The sequence below is a fragment of the Stegostoma tigrinum genome, chromosome 1 (genome assembly GCF_030684315.1).
Source record: "Stegostoma tigrinum isolate sSteTig4 chromosome 1, sSteTig4.hap1, whole genome shotgun sequence".
Taxonomy (NCBI): domain Eukaryota; kingdom Metazoa; phylum Chordata; class Chondrichthyes; order Orectolobiformes; family Stegostomatidae; genus Stegostoma; species Stegostoma tigrinum.
Genome location: NC_081354.1, coordinates 155833293 through 155852817, shown reverse-complemented (window position 1 = coordinate 155852817; position 19525 = coordinate 155833293). Strand labels below are relative to the sequence as shown.

Sequence of the window (19525 nt, the reverse complement as noted above, 5' to 3'; positions counted from 1 at the left end):
CTAAGTAGATGAGGGTGGGGAGGGAAAAATATCTTTGATAGTGGGGTCAGATAGGAGATGGCGGAAGTGCCAGAGGATGATGCGTTAGATTTGGAGACTGGTGGAGTGTACGTGAGGACGAGGGGGATTCTGTTTTATTAGTTGTTGCGGGTAGGTGGTGTGAGCGATGAGTTGCAGGAAATGCGACAGACACAGTTGAGGGCGTTTTTGACTACTGTGGAGGGTAAGCTGTGGTCCTTGAAAAGCGAAGACATCTGGGATGTCCAGGAGTGGAATGTCTCATCTCGGGAACAGATGCAGTGGAAGCAAAGGAATTGGGAACTGGGGATGGCATTTTTGCAGGAAGGTGGGTGAGAGGAGGTGTATTCTAGGTGGGAGTTGGTAGGTTGTTGGCAGAGATGGAAATAGAGAGGTCCAGGAAGGAGAGAGAGGTATCGGAGATGGTCCAGGTGAACTTAAGGTTGGGATGGAAGTTGCTAGTGAAGTGAATGACTGTTCAAGCTCCTTACAGGAGCACGTGGCGGCGCCAATATAGTCATCGATGTAACAGAGCAAGAGGTGGGGGATAAGGCCAGTGTAGCTTCGGAAAGGGATTGTTCCATGTGTCCTACCGAGGCAGGCATTGCTTGTGCCCATGTGGGTACCCACAGACCCGAAACGTCAGGCTTCCTGCTACTCTGATGCTGCTTGGCCTGCTGTGTTCATCCAGCTCTACACCTTGTTATATCAGGTTTTCCAGCATTGGCAGTTCCTACTATCTCAGAAGCAGCAGTATATTGTATGGCCCCTGAATCCTATTCCAATAAATTATTCAATAGATTATGGCTGATATTTAGTCTCAATTCCTCACACCACCCATTCTTCCTATTCCTCTATTTCATTTGTCAAAAATCTGGGCCTCCACAACTTGCTGGAATAAACAACTGCAAAACTTCACAACACTTCAAGAGAAATTTCTCATCACGATCCCAAATGACTGTCACCGTTCTAGACTTGCCTTTCCCCAACCCTAACTCCCAGCACACAGACACACCCCCAAAACTGCCCTTACCTAACTCCTGCACCACAAGGCCAATATAATATAGTGTCACCTTAATTGTGTGGAGCATACACATGCTAACATTGGTGTGCATTGTAAGGGTACACACAAGTCCATCAAGATTTCTAAATGCTGTGTTAAAAAAAAATTTAATTTTTTGCTGTCGAGCTAATAAACTAAATTCCTTAAACTGTACTGCCACTTTGCTGCTCATTTAAGATATCAATACCCGTGTGTACATTTTACAGTTTACACTCCCACCTAGATGCTTTTAATCAACCACTTCAGACATGTAGTAACAAATCAGGTGGAAGGTGACAGTTGAAACCTGGCCCTGAGGTAGGGACACTATCATTGCATCACAAGGGCCCTCCATTTCTCCATGTACATATTTTTCTTATAAAACCTGTTCAGAGGTGTTATTACACACCTCTAGAACAGGTAGGATTTGAGCCCATTGTAAACAGCTGAGGTTCCTGTACTTTTTGAAGTGGCACACCACTAGTTATACACTGCCAACAGGAAAATATTTCAGTTGTGCCCCTTCCTTGCTTCCCAATTGGCAGAAGGTATTACAGTTTGAATGCATGGATGAACAGATTCAAGAATAGCTTCTTCCCCACTCTTCAGACTTTTGAATTGACCTGTCAAATGTTACCTCTCTCTCTGGGGCTATAACACTACATTCTGCACTCTGTTCTGCTACCCTGATGCTCCTCGTATGGTACGATATGTAGCATATATAGCATACAAAAGAACACTGTATCGCAGTACATGTGACAACAATAATTCAAACCCAATTTTGTCCTGGCTCCCACAAATAATCCTCCCCATTCCAGTAAATTATCCCAATATCATGAGGCCTTGTCTTGGGTATTTAAATTTTGGGTAGCAACTAATCAAATACCTAGTCTCAAGCATATTATATCTGCAGGCTCCCTTTTATACGCCCTACTAGTTACGCCCACAAAAATGTCTAATAAATTTGTAAAACCCCTTTGTCTGATTGTAATGTGCTTTTCTAAGTGCATTGTTAATACTTCCCCAATAAATTTTACATTTTTTTCAACGATGTAAGTTAACTGGACTGTCATCCCATTTTCCCCTTCCTTCCTTCCTTTCTCGAATAGCGGTATTGTATTTGCTAACTTAAAAACTTCTGAGACCATTTTAGAAAATCACATAGCGCATACAGCGTCTCAATTAGAAACCTAGGATCATGGAAATGAGAGATTTGGTCTCTTGTGTTTCTTTAATATATCTTCTCTGATATTGATTACCTTAGTTACACATACTTGTTAGCCTCTTTGGAACCTTCTATCCCTATTATGTAATTTGCATCTTCTACTTGGAAAACATACACAAAATAGCTATTCAATATTTCTTCCATTTTCTAATTACCTACGAGTATATTTCCTGTTTCTGCTTTTAAGGAATAAATGTTTAGCTACTCTCCTTTGTATATGTTCATAAAAGATTTCTATAATCGGATTTCATTTTCCTAAATAGTTACCTTTCGGTCTATTTCTTCCCTGTTTGTAAACTTTTTGGCAGCCTATCACTGGTTTCTAAAATGACAATTTTCAGGTTATGGCAATTCCTTAACAAATTAGAAACCTTTTCTTTTAATCCAAAACTACCCTCAACTTTTTTAGTAAGTCACAAATGGATCTCTCTTAAGTTTTAGTTCTTCAGTGGAATATATTTTATGTTGAACAATGAATCTCGAGGTTTACTCACTGCCATATCTTTTAAACTAACTACTAATCTTAGCCTAAGTAATTGGTTTTAAGTTTTTAAGTCTGGCTTGGGATTAGAGTACAAACCTAATAGAGAATTCAACCGTATTGTGATCACTTTTGTCAAATAATTGATTAATCCTGCTTCACTGCAGAATACTTATCTCTAATTGGTTCCACAATGAATTATTCCAGAAAATTGTCAAGAAAATAGCTACAAACTCATCGGACCAACCTTGGCCATTGATTGGTCCATCCTCTATGAAGATTAAAGTTCTTCCACATCTATGACATTGTTATTTGATATATAACATATTTGTTGTAAACTCCAATTATTTCTTGCTTAATGTCCTGTTCAGTGTTATGCCAATGTCAGGGGATCTATAAACTACTCCCATCAGCAATTTCTAACCCTTGAGCAGGGGATCAGATTTACTATGATGTTTTCTGCCTATAATTGCCACTACCTTGCCCAGGTTGTCTGCACCTATAAAAATATATACTCAGCTGAGCTACTTCTGAAGATATAAAACAAGTAAAACAATTTACCGCCAACTAAGCAGAAAATAGTTTCCACTACAGTGCAATTTTATAAATCCAGTACCCAAGAAGAATTCCCTATCAAATTTGTTTAGAATTTAAAAGAACTCAACTTATTGATGCCTAAAATCACGTTTTATAGACGTTTGCAGGCGTGTTGCCATTTTACAGGCTTAAAACCAAGTCTGCAAAAGACACAACAGGGAATGTATTACAGCCAGCAGCCGAGAGATTGTAAAGGCTGTAAAAATCCATTTTAAGAAAATGTTAGCCTATGATCTGAGAGTATCCATGAAAAGCAATATGGATTGGTTTACTTATTTGATTACCACATTATCAACGAAACATACCTTGCAATCCTTTGGGAAGTTCCATGGACTTAATGATTTGCTCGGCTATGTCACAGGCACTCAAACCCTGCAGTCGTTTCTCCCAAAACAGCTGTTTTTTAAAAAAAAAAGCACAATTAAAATTTTAAAAAATAAACAGAGGTTAGTCTTCCTCTACCAGTGTGACAAGGGGCAAAGGAAAAAAAAACACTGGGGATGAGGAGGGGTAACTATATCAATTAAGTAGGTGCAAATATTTTGAAAGAAATAGTGGTGTAAATAGGAACAAACATGTAATTGAACTGAACCAGTTTGATCCTTTCTTAACAGATCTCAAATGTACCTTCATACCTTAAATCATCACATAATTCCCTGTCAATTTTAAACAGAAACAGAATTAAGTGGTCTTAATTAATTTCTCAGGGTATATCCTCATTCAGTTTTCAAGCTGAGTTGCATTAACTTATGATTGTTAGACTGCAGGAAGGCAACAGTGCAATAACAGGTGTGGCAGAGGACCAGATTATACTTGTGAAACCTCAACTCTTAATGAATGAATCCAGATACCTCCTCAGTTGAACCAGCAGTTGTTAAAGCATGTCAAAGAAACATGCTGCCCTCCCGAGGGCCAATAAAGAGCTGAGGGAATAGGGCTTAAGGTGACAGAACATGGGTCAGGTGACTAGATGGAAGGAAAATTTTACTATCATCTGAAAAGTGTGTATGGAATAGCATCTCTACTTGCTTAACACCCAAGTTGATTTGTTTCTCAGTGTGTTGTGAGACAGCAGCCAAATATCAGTTTCACCAGCCTGAGTTTTAGACTGCTTTCAATAAAATTGACAAAGTCTATAATGGTGCTTTATTCATTCATGGGATGATGGGATCGACAGCTAGGCTAGCATCTACTGCCCATTCCTAATTGCCCACATTGTTGTGGGTCTGGAGTCACACGTAGGTCAAGCCAAGACAGCAGTTTGCTCCCCTAAAGGAAATTAGTGAACCAGGTGGGTTTTTCGAACAAATGGCTGTGGATTTGTGGTGATCTTCAGATTCTTAATTCTAGGTTCCTTTTTATTGAATTCAAATTCCACCATCTTCCACAGTGGGAATCACACCTGGGACCCTGAAACATTATCTTGGCCCCTGGATTAACAATCCAGTGATAACACCACCAGGGGATATATGGCGTGAGTGGGGGAGTGAGGGAGGGGAGGAGTGGGCGAGTGTCACGCTCGGGGTGTGAGGGTGTGGAAACAAAAGAAGAGAGAGCCAAAGATTTTAGGCGTAGAAGGTTTTACACTCTGTGGAAGCTGCCACACTACTACTGTTCTACCTGCTCTGGTCTTCATTATTGCTTAGTAATCAAGACATACAAGTACAAGCACATGTAAAGTACATCTCTCTTTCTTTGCATTAACAACCAATGAAAAACAATAGCTCTAGATGCTCCATAATAACTTGTGCTATTTTATACCAAAATACTTATAAATATGAATGACAAGGAACAAGTGTGTTAAGTAGTAATCTACCATAAAAGATTGAGAATTGTTGTCATCACTAAGAACAGGCATAGACAGACACAGAGAAAGGTTCTTGAAAGAGTCAAAAGCAGAAAATGCTGAATATACTCTGGTTTGACAGCAATTGTGGATCTCTGCCTAAGGAAAGCCACAACAGCAATAGTATCTCCAGTGAAAGTTTGGATTTCACAAAACTTTATTCTTTGCTTTTACACACACATCATGTAAATCAAATTGAACTCACCATTTACATGGAGCTCATTATGTGCTAATGGCGTTTGATTTGGTAGTTAACAGTTAATCAGCATGATCTGATGCATTCTCCACGACAACACCAAAGCCCACGTACCACCAATCAACACCAGTGAAGGGAAAATAAGGAGTTAACATTTCGGGTCCATTGATCCTTCAGTGTTCTGGGGAAAGGTCACCAGACCCGAGACTTTAGCTCTGATTTTTTTTCTTCACAAATGCTGCCAGACCTGCTGAGCTTTTCTAGTAATTTCTGCTTTTGTTCCTGACTTACAGCATCCGCAGTTCTTTCGGTTTTTATTACTAATCAACAGCCCTCTTGTGTGAATGTTGACATTCCCTTCAAATTGGGATTATCACAAGTTGGCCGTATATGTGCAAGGCTAAAAACTTCAACAGAACGTGACTTCTTTCTGCAATATATTTCGTTTGTTAAACTCTTGATTCAGTGATTTGTGCATAAGAGGTTTTTCAACAGCAAAATCCCAAACCACACTTTTGTAAAAATCTTAATTTACCTTAACAATTTAACATTAAACATATTAGGGGCAATTAAACAGTTCTTGGATAAGCATATGGATGATGCTGGGATAGTGTAGGGGGATGAGCTTAGATTAGTTCACAGGTCAGCACAACATCGAGGGCCGAAGGGCCTGTTCTGCACTGTATTGTTCCATGTTCCATGTTCCATGTTCCATATTCAAATCTTAACCCAAGATAATACGGTGTGAAGCTGGATGAACACAGCAGGCCCAGCAGCATCAGAGCAGCAGAAAAGCTGAAGTTTCGGGTCAAGACCCTTCTTCAGAAATGGGGGAGTGGAAGGGGATTCTGAAATAAACAGTGAGAAAGAGGGAGGCGAATAGAAGATGGATAAAGGAGAAAATAGGGTGAGAGGAGACAGACAGGCAAAACAGGTGGGGTTAGAACCAGTGAAGGTGAATATAGGTAGGGAGTTAGGGAGGGGATAGGTCCACCCAGGGAGGACAGACAGGTCAAGGAGGCAGGATGAGATCAGTGGGCAGGAGATGAGGGTGGGACTTGAGGTGGGAGGAATGGTCAGGGAGGCAGGGACTAGCTGGGCTGGTTTTGGGATGAGGTTGGGGGAGGGAGACTTTGAAGCTTGTGAAGTCCACATGGATACCCTTGGACTGCAGGGTTCCCAAGCGAAATATGAGATGCTGTTCCTGCAGCTTTCAGGTGTCATCATTGTGGCAATGCAGAAGGCCCAGGATGACATGTCGTCCGAGGAGTGGGGGGTGGGGGTTGAAATGGCTCCAGGAACTCCCTACATATGTCTGTGACACCACCCACGCTCTCCACCTCCTCCAGAACTTCCAATTCCCCGGTCCCCAACACCTCATTTTTACCATGGACGTTCAGTCCCTATACACCTGCATTCCCCATGCAGCTGGCCCAAACATCCTCTGCTTCTTCCTGTCCTGCAGGCCCGACCAAGCCCCCTCTACTGACACCCTCATCCACTTAACCGAACTCGTCCTCACCCTTAACAACTTCTCTTTCAATTCCTCCCACTTCCTACAGACAAAGGGGGCTGCCACGAGTACCTGCATTTGCCCAAGCTAGGCCTGCCTCTTTGCAGGATACATGGAACAATTCCTCTTCCAAAGCTACATTGGCCCTATCCCCCATCTCTTCCTCCGTTACATTGATGGCTGTATCGGCGCCGCCTCGTGCTCCCACGATGAGCTCGAACACTTCATCTACTTCACTAATACCTTCCACCCCAACTTTAAATTCACCTGGACCATCTCTGACACATTAAATGAAAACTTGGAAGCATGGCTAAGAACAGCTTAAGCGTGGAAATGCAAATAAATGCAAAGTTTTCTCTGCTTGCAACTTGTTATAATTCCGTTACAGTTGGATAAATATGTTATCTCCTATAATCAGGCAGAAACAACAGGTAGGTAGACAAAAATTTCCTTCTACTGCATTTGACAGTGCAGTTCATGCAATATTCCTGCTTCGATTTCAACTATTCACCGAAACATTTACCATCAGCTCTGGAACATTTGAAAGAAAACTAATTGACATGGTCAGGTAAGCACACAAAATTCACAACTTCATCAAATACGTGGCCAACCTTCCTGATAGCTTGGCCAGCATGAAAGAAATATGCTTCTATCATGCACCAGTCTAAAATTACATTGGTTTGCAGCTGAAAAGTCTCAGTACAGAAAGCAGCCACTTGGACCATTATATCTGTACAAATCTAGTGCCTTCACCAGTTATAATTCCATTCTCTTGTTCTTTTCTCCATATACTTTAATTTTGTTGTGATTGCTGTATAATGAATGGCTGTTGTAGCACAGTCAATCACAATAGCATTTTGCAAGAAATTAATTTTAACATCCTTTTTCATGCCTAATGATAATACTGCGGATTTCCACCTCTTTGCTCAGGATCATCAGCGTAAACCGTTCACTAAAATTTGAAAATAAAAGTTTCTGTTTAATGACAACCCAAAAATATTTATAAAAACATTATTTCCTTCAAACTGTCTTGCAACAGATTATGCCTTCACATAACCTCAAAATATATCATTCTTTAAGTATCAGGGTAATTAACAAAGCATTGTTAAAGGTCTTTCAGTAATTAAACTTGAAAATGCCTGAGTACCACGAAGGTGGTTAGAGCCTTAAGTTTTTTTTGTTTCCTGTACACTGTAAAAGTGCAACGACATTTTCTTTAATATAATATTTGCGAAAGCTACACAGCTGTCTGCTCAAAGAAGCTAAACTACTATATACTACTATACTATATCGTATAGTACTACTACTATAGTATATAACATACTACGAACTACTTTATACTAGCAATCTTGCAAAAGTCCTAATGATTGCACATCAAAAAGCTTCAACAAAATGTCTCTTTTCAACAACACTCATACAAATACAAATCATATAGAAATTATAATATAAAAAACTTTAAGCTGAGGCTTAACCTGCATGTTCTCCTGGCTTCATCAGACAAGAAAGATTCTGAAGTAATAACCAAAGAACAGCAGGCAGCTTGGTATCATGATCAGCTTCCCCCATGCCCCCCACCTTTTCCAACATTATCAAAAAGCAGATAAACCTTATCATTTTGCTGCTGTCTGTAAGATGTTATAATCTGCAAGATATTGACAAAGCAGTCACTGTTATAAAGTAGCAGCAAGAAATTTCTGGTTGTGTGACAGGAAACAATCAACATTTATTTACATGATCATGAGACTACCAACTTGAATGTGCAGATGCATTGTTAAATACGTAGACTCAGAAGATGCTGGCAATGATTGAGCCCACATAAGCAGTCATTGTTGAAGTCCTCACAGATGATTTAACATAGAACATAGAACAGTACAGCACAGAGCAGGCCCTTCAGCCCACAATGTTGTGCTGACCATTGATCCCCATGTATGCACCCTCAAATTTCTGTGACCATATGCATGTCCAGCAGTCTCTTAAATGACCCCAATGACCTTGCTTCCACAACTGCTGCTGGCAACGCATTCCATGCTCTCACAACTCTCTGCGTAAAGAACCTGCCTCTGACATCCCCTCTATACTTTCCACCAACCAGCTTAAAACTATGACCCCTCGTGCTAGCCATTTCTGCCCTGGGAAATAGTCTCTGGCTATCAACTCTATCTATGCCTCTCATTATCTTGTATACCTCAATTAGGTCCCCTCTCCTCCTCCTTTTCTCCAATGAAAAGAGACCGAGCTCAGTCAACCTCTCTTCATAAGATAAGCCCTCCAGTCCAGGCAGCATCCTGGTAAACCTCCTCTGAACCCTCTCCAAAGCATCCACATCTTTCCTATAACAGGGCGCCCAGAACTGGACGCAGTATTCCAAGTAAACATGAACTTCTGAGTCAGGCCAGTCAGTTCAGTATTAATGAAGGGCAAGACTTCATAAATAATACTCACAGGGAGGAAAAAAAAAAATCAGTGCCCACTTGGACAGGTTTGAGTTAATTAAGAAGAACCACACAGATTTGTAAAATGCAGAGTGCATTCGATAGATTTTCACTAGGTAACAAGAAATGATCACTGAAGAAAAGGCAATGGATGTTGTCTTTACAAATTTAAGAAAGCTTTTTTACAAAATGATGGTTAATAAAATTGAAACTCATGAACAGAAGGGGTAATGCCAATTTGGATAAAAAATAGGCTTACAGTAGAAAACAGAGTCATGGAAAATTTTTCTTTTTCAGACAGCGTGTTTGTAGGTAATAACAGAATACTAATATCATGGGAAAATGTAGTAAACTGGACTTGACTATTCGCAGATCCAGGCATAATCTCACTGAATGGCAGAACAGACTCAGTACTTCTGGCCTTAAGTCTTATTTAGCCTATCCATGCCAGGTCAGAAAGAGCAATTTCACAATAAAGCCTCCCTTCAGTCCAAAAACAAAATCCAGTAACCACTTCTCTCGTCCCTCAGACAACATATCCATGTTATTATTCATTCTTTGATTCTCTGTTTTAATGTTGTCCATAAGCATGCTGTAGACCACTTTCTCAAACCCCTTTGTGAAGCAGCGTTCCCCACAGTCAATGCATAAACCACTGTTCCCTTTTAGATTATAGACAGAATTTGAGTATTGGAATGGAGAGCAAAATTTCAAAATATGCTAATGATACCAAACTTGGAAAAGTGGCACACTATAAGGATGCTACCAATTCTATGGACAGGATATAGACTAGCTACATAATAAGCATCCAAGTGACAGATGGATTTAATAAAGAAATATGGAGATGTGCACTTTGGCAGGAGAGATAATGAGAGATAATAAATTTACAGACATAATTCTGAAGCGTTTGTAGGGACAGAGGAACCAGGAAGTTCATCTGCAAATGGTAGGACAAATGGAGGGGAAGTTAGCCAAATTCTTGGGCTTCATTAAAAAGGTTGAGTTAAAAAAAAAGCTGGAAGTTGTGCTGAACACCGATACAAGTCTGGTTAGGTCCTAACTTGACGTTACATGGTCAGACCACATTTTAAAATCCTTTTAAGGAATGCCGGCATCTTTGGAGAGGTTATCATTTATAGTCCATCGTTAACTGTCCCACAAAAGGTGGTCTGGCTGTATCCACACTGCTATTAAGAAAGGAGTTCCACGATTTTCATCCAGTGATAGATAAGGAACGACAAGGCACCCTACACATCAGGGTGGTGTTTGGTCTGGCTTTTCGCCTTGAAGCAAAAGACATTGAGGGGAGGCATGACAGGTCTGCGCATGATTGATTATAATTCAATTTAGTTAACGAAGGGGCAGTAAGGTAAACAGCAATAACAGGAATCTCTGACAATTTTATTTTAAATGCTGGCAGCTTGGTCTTCTGTCTCCCAATCACTCCACACATTAATAGTAAACTTGATGGGAACAGCCAGAGCAGTAGCACTGCTCACATATGATTCTTAGAGTCAGTGTCATACGGCACAGAAACGAGTCCATACCAGCTAAGTTTCCCAAACTAAACGAGTCCCACTTGCCTGCATATGGCCCATATCCCTCCAAACCTTCCCTATTCATGTGTCCATCCAATTTCCTTTAAATGCTGCAACTGCGCCTGCCTCTACCACTTCTCTGGCAGTTCATTCCACATCAGAGCTACAGTGTGTGGAAAAGTTGCTCTTCAGGTCTGTTTTAAATCTTTCTCCTCTCTCCTTAAAAATATGCCCCCTAGTTAAGAACTTCCCCACCCCACGTAAAAGACCTTTGCTACACTCCTTATCTATACCCTTCATGACAAAGTCCCAGTCTATCCTTGTAACTCTAACACACCAGTCTCAGCAAAATCCAAGTAAATCTTTTCTGAACCCTCTCCAATTTAATACCCTTCATACAGCAAGGTGACGAGAATGTACACAATACTCCAAAATCATCTAAAACATCACTGCAAAGTTGCTGATTTTATCTGAGTTGCTAACACATCAGGAACCAGGGATAATGGGTAGATTAATGACAACTCACGATAATTTATTGTTGCAAAAATATGCTTTTCCTAGCTATGATCAGAGCTGAAGGAGGGTCACTGGATCCTAAATGTTAATTCTGATTTCTCCCCACAGATGCTGCCAGATCTGATGTTTTCCAGCAATTTACATTTTTGTTTCTAATTTTCAGCATCCATAATTCTTTCGTCTTTTAGCAATGGTTAATTGATATTTGTTCCTTCAACCTTTATTAGAAAACATTGTCGCATGTTGGTACTTTTCTCATGCTATTGATGCCATTTACTGATGGCTGCATTAACTGACTGCAGCATCTCCTGACTGAGCTCTCAAACTTGTGCAAGGAGCAGTCCAGAGATCTCAGTGATAATGATTAGCCATGCGTATTGGTGAATGGAGTGTGTGCACGCCATTGTTACCTTTGAGCGTCATTCACAAGCTGTTCTCAATTTGTCAGCATGCCAAATGCAAAATCTACCACTGTTCAATCATATTTTAATGCTGTTCGTGCCACTTCCTTCTGTCATGTCTGGAATATTGGAGCTTTAAATGTCATTATCCTGAGCTCAGTAGTAATCAGTTCCATATGATACAAATGCACTTCATTGGAAAATGTTTTTACCTACATTGATGGCTTACGTCTGTTCACACGATCTTCCCAAACTTCACAGTTATCTTCATAGACATTTCAGAGGCCAGGTCAGAGGTGAGCAAAAAGAAATGTGGTTGTAATCAGGGAGGTTAAGGTCAGGGGAACAGACATTGTTTTCTGTAGCCAGGATTGAGAGTCCTAAAGGCCGTGTTGCCTGTCTGATGCCCACATTCAGGATATCTCATCTGGGCCTACGGGAACTTGGAGTGGGAAGTGGAAGATCATGTTGTTGTGGTTCACATAAGTGCCTACTATTTGGTAGAAAGACATTTTGTTGAAGGAATATGAACAGTTAGGGGTTAAATTAAAAAGCAGAACCAAAAAAGGTAATAACTTCCAGCTTACTACCTCAGCCATGAGCAAGGGTCAACAAGATTAAAGACGTAAACATGTGGCTCAAAGATCAATGTGGGAGAAATGGAGGCAAACTTGTCGGAAATTGACACCAGAACTAGGGAAGGAGGGAGCTGTTCTGATAGGATAGGCTCTCCCTGAATCATGGTGGGCCAGAGTCCTGGCGAATCACATAACCAGAGATTATTAAGATTCCCAGAACAAGTAATTGGATAGATAGTATAGAAAGCTGCAGGAATTTAACTTCAGGCACAGCAGGTAAGGGGACAGTCAACACATCACTGAGGGTATTGTATTTAAATACACAGCATATGAAACAAGGTAAATAAGCTTGTATAGTAGACAAATTGGCAGGTGCCATGTTGTAGGTATCACAGGGATCAGTGTCGGGAACTAAATATCCAAGGATACATATCCTCTCAAAAGAACTGGCAGACTGGCAGAGGGGGCAGGGTTGCCTTGTTAATAAGAAATTAAATTAAATTGATAGCAAGAAGTGATATAAAGTTCAAAGGCATAGAATTGTTGGGGTAGATTTGAGGAACCACGAAGGAAGACCGACCCTGATGGGAAATGTGTACAGGTCTACTAGCAGTGGTCAGGATGTGGGGAAGAAAATAAAGAGGTAGAAAAGGGATGTAGGATGACACTATTATCTTGATTACTGGGGACTTCAATATGCAAGTAGACTGGGAAAAATCAGGTTGGTAACAGATCTCAAAAAAAAAGGAATTTGTGCAATGTCTACGAGATTTCTTTTGGGTAGCAGTTTGTGGTAGGCCCACTAAGGAAAAAGCAATTCTGGACTTGGTGATGTATAACAAGGCAGACCTGATTTGGGAGTTGAAGGTGGAGAAACGCCTGAGGGGAAATGACCATAATATAGAATTCAGACTGCAGTTTGAGGGGAAGAAGCTGGAATCAGATGTGACAGTAGTACAATTGATTAATGGTAACTACAAAGATACAAGTGAGGAGCTGACCACAGGTAATTGGAAGGGGAACCTACTAGGGAAGGTGGTGGAGCAGCAAAGACAGGGATTTCTAGGGAGTAGTTTGGGAGGCACAGCAGAAATTCATCCCAAGGAAGAAGAAACATACTAAGGAGAGAATGAGGTAACCATGGCTGACAAGTCAGGAACAGCATTAAAGCAAAGAAACAGCATGCAATGCGTAAAGATTAGTGGGAAGCCAGAGGATTAGGAAGTCTTTACAAACCAGCAAAGGATAACCGAAAAAGCAATGGAGGGGGGCAAAGTTGAAATAACTCCACTGAGACCAGTATCCTGTCACCAAGGCACAATTTATTTACACACGGAGAGTCCTTGATGCAGATCCAGCTCTCAGAGCGAACAAGATGTCTGACACTCCTGTTTTTATCTGTCAGCAGGGCTCCCTGATTGGATCAGATTATCAGCCCCAAGCAGGGAACTCATTCTATGAAGTCCACCTGCTGACCTTGTTACAATCGCTACAGAGAGAGATGAAGAAATATGAGGAAGCTAGCTGCTATTATAAAAGAAGATTACACAAGTTTTTTCAAATAGTGAAAAGGTAGGTGAAGCAAGTGTGGACTTGCAAACGATCTGGAGAATTAGTCATGTGGAGGAAGAAACAGCAAAGGAACCGAATAGGTACTTTGCACCAGTTTTCAGAATGAAAGACATCAGTCGCATACCAGAACTTCAAGAGAGTCAGGGGGCAGAAGTCAGTGAAATGACCATCACTAAGATGATACTGGGGAAGCTGAAAGATCCAAAGGTTGATGAATCGTCCAGACAAGAGAGACTGCACTCCAGGGTTCTGAAGGAGATAGCTGAGGAGATTCTAGAGGCATTGTTGGTGATCTTTTAGGAATGACTGGAGTCAGGGAGAGTCCCAGACAACCAGAAAAAAAGGCTAATGAACACGCCCATTTAAGAAGGGAGGGAGACAGAAGATAGGAAACTATAGGTCAATTGGCCTGAACTTGGTCGTTGGTAGGATTTTAAAGTCCATTATTAAGAATGAGATTGCAGAAGACTTGAAAGTAAAATAGGGTTGAATCATGATAGCCTTGTCAAGGGTAGGTCATATCTGACAGATCTGTTAGATTTCTTTCCAGAAATAATGATTAAGTTAAATAAAAGAGAGCCAGTGGACAGGATACATTTGGGTTTCCAGAAGGCCTTTGACAAGGTGCCACACAGGAAGCTGCTAAATAAGATAACAGCCCATTGTGTTAGGGGCAAGGTACTACCATTGGCTGACTAAAAGAGGCCAGACAAACGTGCAGGTTCAGTTAGCAATTAAGAAGGAAACTGCAATAAAGGACATTCATTTCAAGAGGACTAGAATAAAAAAAAGTAGAAAAGTATTGCTGAAGTTGTAGAAGGCTCTAGTCAGATTACATTTTGAATATTGAGAGCAGTTTTGGAACTGCATCTAAGAAAAGATACGCTGGCATCAGATAGAGGCCAGAGGAGGTTTACAAGAATAATCCAAGGGGCAAAGAGCTTGCCATGTAAGGAGCAGCTAAGGTTGGAGTCTGTACTCAATGGAATTTAAAAGGATGAGGGTATTCCCATTGAAGCTTCAAGTACTGAGGCCTGAATAGACTGGATGGGGAGATGTTTCCACTAATAGGAGAGTTTAGACTTGACGCACAGCCTCTGTGAAGAGACGACTCTTTAGAAGTGAAAATGAGGAGGAATTTCTTCAGCCAGAGGGTGATGAATGTGTGAGACTCATTGCTGCAGATGGCTGTGGAGGCCAAGTCACTGAATGAACTTAAGACGGAGGTGGATAGGTTCTTGATTGGTAGGAGTTACAGGGATAAGCCAGCAGATGGGGTTGAGAAACATATCAGCCATGATCAAATGGTGGAGCAGACTCATTGGACTGAATGGCATAATTCTGATCTTGCAACTTACAGCCTTAACAAAGAACTCCATGAAGGACTCAACATCTTTCCCTGGATAGTAATTGGTGAATAACCCTGCAATTGTGTATACACAGAACAGAACTGTTTATCTACTTATGTTCGCTGGGGACTAAAGTGATGCTGCAAAAGAGTCTAGCAAAGGATTCAAGACATTTCATTCTTCATTTAAATAAATGGCAACTGAGACAATCCTGAGAAAAGCAATTGTTTTCAAAAAGATAATACCATGTTTCTTGCACTAGTGAAGCTATTAGAAATGCACAGAGGTATGCAAAGCATAGAACAGTGGAACATTTGATTTCCTGTTATGCAGACCCACTTCTTACAACAATAGAATATTAACCGAAATTTCTCATGCTCAGGAAAATATAAATAACCCCTTTCTTTACAGAGAAGAAACAACACCTCAATTCACTTTGTATTATCAAAGTAATAGCGAAAGCATTTCTTTTTGATGTGCATTATGAAGTGCAGTGAACCCCACAGATATAGGAAACTGATGTACATTGACTTTGACTAAATTCCAATTCCTGACATTATCCACACTAGATTGTTCAATTGCAAGGATGTATTTAAGACAGCAGCCTCTAATTTCAGTTTCAAAAAAGATAAATGCTCTCTATTTCTGATTGCCTTCCCTTACCCAGTTCCAATTAAATTTGCCCACTAGAAAAGGATGAGCAAGTTAAAGTTCTTATTTTCAAAAAAGAAACATTAAGGAAATTCATAAAGCTGATTCAGTGAAACATGTCTGGGGCTGGATGAACACAGCAGGCCAAGCAGCATCTTAACGTCAGCTTTTGTGCTCCTAATATGCTGCTTGGCCTGCTGTGCTCATCCAGCCCCACACTTTGTTATCTTGGATTCTCCAGCATCTGCAGTTCCCATTATCTCTGATCTCAGGTGAAAAGTGTTCACAGGGTCAGAGTGATGCAGTGCTGGCAAAGGCTATTTGACTTATTGAATGCAAACTGGCTCCGAGGATGGTTAACATACAGATTGGTAGATTTCTGATTACCAAACATGTATAGGCTTATGGGAACTGAATGAGTAAAAGACATTGTACTGTTCAACCAGTCATAATCACATTGAACGGCATGGCAGGCTCAATGAGCTAAATTCTGTTTTTATTTTCCAAACTAGTCTTCACAGCTGTACACATCAAAGCATGTTCGGCTTCATTAGATTAGTCATGTGATTTGAACACAGGATCCCTGCACACTACAGACAGTGAGGGGTCACAGCGGAATAGTAGTAATGTCACTAGATTAATATTCCAGAACTCCAGGTCAATGATATGGGGATACACATTTGAATGCTACCAAGTCAGAATTCAATAGAACATGTGACACTAGATAGCCTAATGGCAGTCACGTAACCTTGGTTAATCATCATCTAAACCTATCTGGCTCACTAATGTTCATTAGGGAAGGAAATCTGTTCTCTTTACTTGGACTGGCTTACATACAACTCCAGACCCACAGCAGCATGGCTCAGTTTTAACTGCTGTCTGGGCAGTTCAGCTTGGATTTGAGGGGTAGATCATGCCTCACAAACCTATTGAATTCTTTGAAGAGGTGACCAAACACGTGGGTGAAGGTAGAGCAGTAGATGTGGTATACATGGATTTAAGTAAGGTGTTTGATAAGGTTCCCCATGGTAGGCTCATGCAAGAAAGTAAGGAGGCATGGGACAGGGGGAAATGTGGCAGATTGGATTCAGAATTGGCTGACCCTTAGAAGGCAAAGGATGGTAGTGGACGGAAAATATTCAACACGGTGCTCAGTTACGAGTGGTGTACCACAAGGATCTGTTCTGGGTTCTCTTCTATTTGTGATTTTTGTAAATGATTTAGATGCAGGAGTGGAAGGGTGGATTAGCAAGTTCACAGATGATACAAAGGTGGGTCACGTTGTGGACAGTGTGGAGGGCTGTTCTAGTCTACAAAGGGACATTGATAGGATGCAGAGCTGGGCTGAGAAGTGGCAGATGGAGTTTAACCCTGACAAGTGTGAGGTGATTCATTTTGGAAGGACAAACTTGAAAGCAAAATGCAGGGTTATCAGAAAGATTCTTGGCAGCGTGGAGGAGCAGAGGGATCTTGGAGTTCATGTTCACAGTTCCCTGAAACCTGCCACCCAGGTGGTAGAGTTGCTAAGAAGGCGTATGGTGTGTTAGTTTTCACTAATAGAGGGATTGAGTTCAAGAGCCGTGAAGTTATGCTCCAGCTATACAAAAGCCTGGTTTGGCCACATCTGAAGCGTTGTGTCCAGTTCTGGTTGCCTCATTACAGTAAAGATGTGGAAGCATTGGGAAAGGTGCAGAGGAGATTTACCAGGATGTTGCCTGGAATAAAGGGAAGGTTTTACAAGGAAAGGTTGAGAGAGCTAGGGCTTTTCTCTTTAGAACGGCCAGGATGAGAGGTGACTTGATGGAAGTGTACAAAATGATCAGAGGTATAGACAGAGGAGGCAGACGGAGACTTTTTCCTAGGGTGGACGTAGCTTTTACGAGGGGGTGTAGTTTTAAAGTGAAAGGAGGTGGATATCGAGGAGACATCATAGGTAGGTTCTTTACTCAGAATGGTCAGAGCGTGGAATGCATTGCTGGAGAGGGTAGTGAAGTTGGCCTCATTCGGGGCATTTAAGCAGCTATTAGATAGGTATATGCATGATAATATAAGATAGGGGTGGAGGTTAGATTGACCTTAGGTTTTGGGTAAAAGTTCGGCACAACATTGAGGGCCGAAGGGCCTGTGCTGTGCTGTGCTGTTCTATGTTCTGAGTGAGCAATAAATGCTAGGCTAACCAATGATGCCCCCATCCCGTAAACAAATTTTAAAAAAAACTTACAGTCAAATGAGTTCAGGAAACAAAACCATAATACATCCTAAAGAACAAAAAACAAAGAAAATTACAGCACAGGAACAGGCCCTTCAGCCCTCCAAGCCTGTGCCGACCCAGATCCTCTAATCTAAACCTGTCACCTATTTTCCAAGGATCTATATCCCTCTGCTCCTTGACCATTCATGTATCGGTCTAGATACATCTTAAATAACACTATCATGCCCGCCTCTACCACCTCCTCTGGCAATGCATTCCAGGCACCCACCACCTTTTGCATAAAAAACTTTCCACGCATATCTCCCATAAACTTTTCCCCTCTCACCCTGAAATCATGACCCTAGTAATTAAGTCCCCCAGTCAAGGAAAAAGCTTCTTGCTATCCACCCTGTCTATACCGCTCATGATTTTGTAGACCTCAATCAGGTCCCCCCTTAAACCACCATCTTTCTGATGTAAATAATCCTACTCTACTCAACTTCTCTTCATAGCTAGCACCCTCCATACCAGGCAACATCCTGGTGAACCCCCTCTGCACCCTCTCCAAAGCATCCACACCCTTTCAGTAATGTAGCAACCAGGACTGTACTCAGTATTCCAAATGTGGTCACACCAAAGTCCTATACAACTGTAACATGACCTGCCAACTCTTGTACTCAATACCCTGTCTGATGAATGAAAGCATGCCGTATGCCTTCTTGACTACTCTATTGACCTGCATTGCCACCTTCAGGGTCCAATGGACCTGATCGGCCAGATCTCTCTGTGCATCAACTGTCCCCAGGACTTTTCCATTGAGCATATAGCTCTCTTTTGAATTGGATGTTCTAAAATGCGTCACCTCGCATTTGCCTGGATTGAACTCCATCAGCCGTTTCTCCACCCAACTCTCCAATCTATCTATATTCTGCTGCATTCTCTGACAGTCCCCATCACTATCTGCCACTCCGCCAATCTTAGTGTCATCTGCAAACTTGCTAATTAGACCATCTATACCTTCCTCCAGATCATTTATGTATATCACAAACAACAGTGGTCCCAACACGGATCCCTATGGAACACCACTGGTCACAGCTCTCCATTTTGAGAGATTCCCTTCTACTACAACTCTGTGATAACAAAGTGTGAAGCTGGATGAACACAGTAGGCCAAGCAGCATCTCAGGAGCACTCTGTCTCCTGTTGCCCAGCCAGTTCTCCATCGACCCAGCTAGAACGCTCTGGATCGCTTTGTTAAACTTAAATATGAAGGCATGGGAAACTCAACCATAGATCTTCCAAGTTGTATCATAATATATTGGAAAAAGACATCCTTGGACAAATCCAAATAGAGTTTTTTGTCATCATGTGATCTCTATG

The 19525-nt window shown here is 41.3% G+C and overlaps 1 protein-coding gene across 3 annotated transcripts in view; it reads right to left on the bottom strand.

Moving 5' to 3' along the window:
* Positions 1 to 19525, bottom strand: part of LOC125454317 (methyl-CpG-binding domain protein 2-like) — a 99267-nt gene that overhangs the window by 38362 nt on the left and 41380 nt on the right. For all 3 annotated transcript variants that reach the window (XM_048534941.2, XM_048534957.1, XM_048534948.2), the window contains exon 4: positions 3669 to 3759. In XM_048534941.2, coding sequence (XP_048390898.1) covers positions 3669 to 3759 — 91 coding nt within the window. The remainder of the gene's footprint in view (positions 1 to 3668; positions 3760 to 19525) is intronic.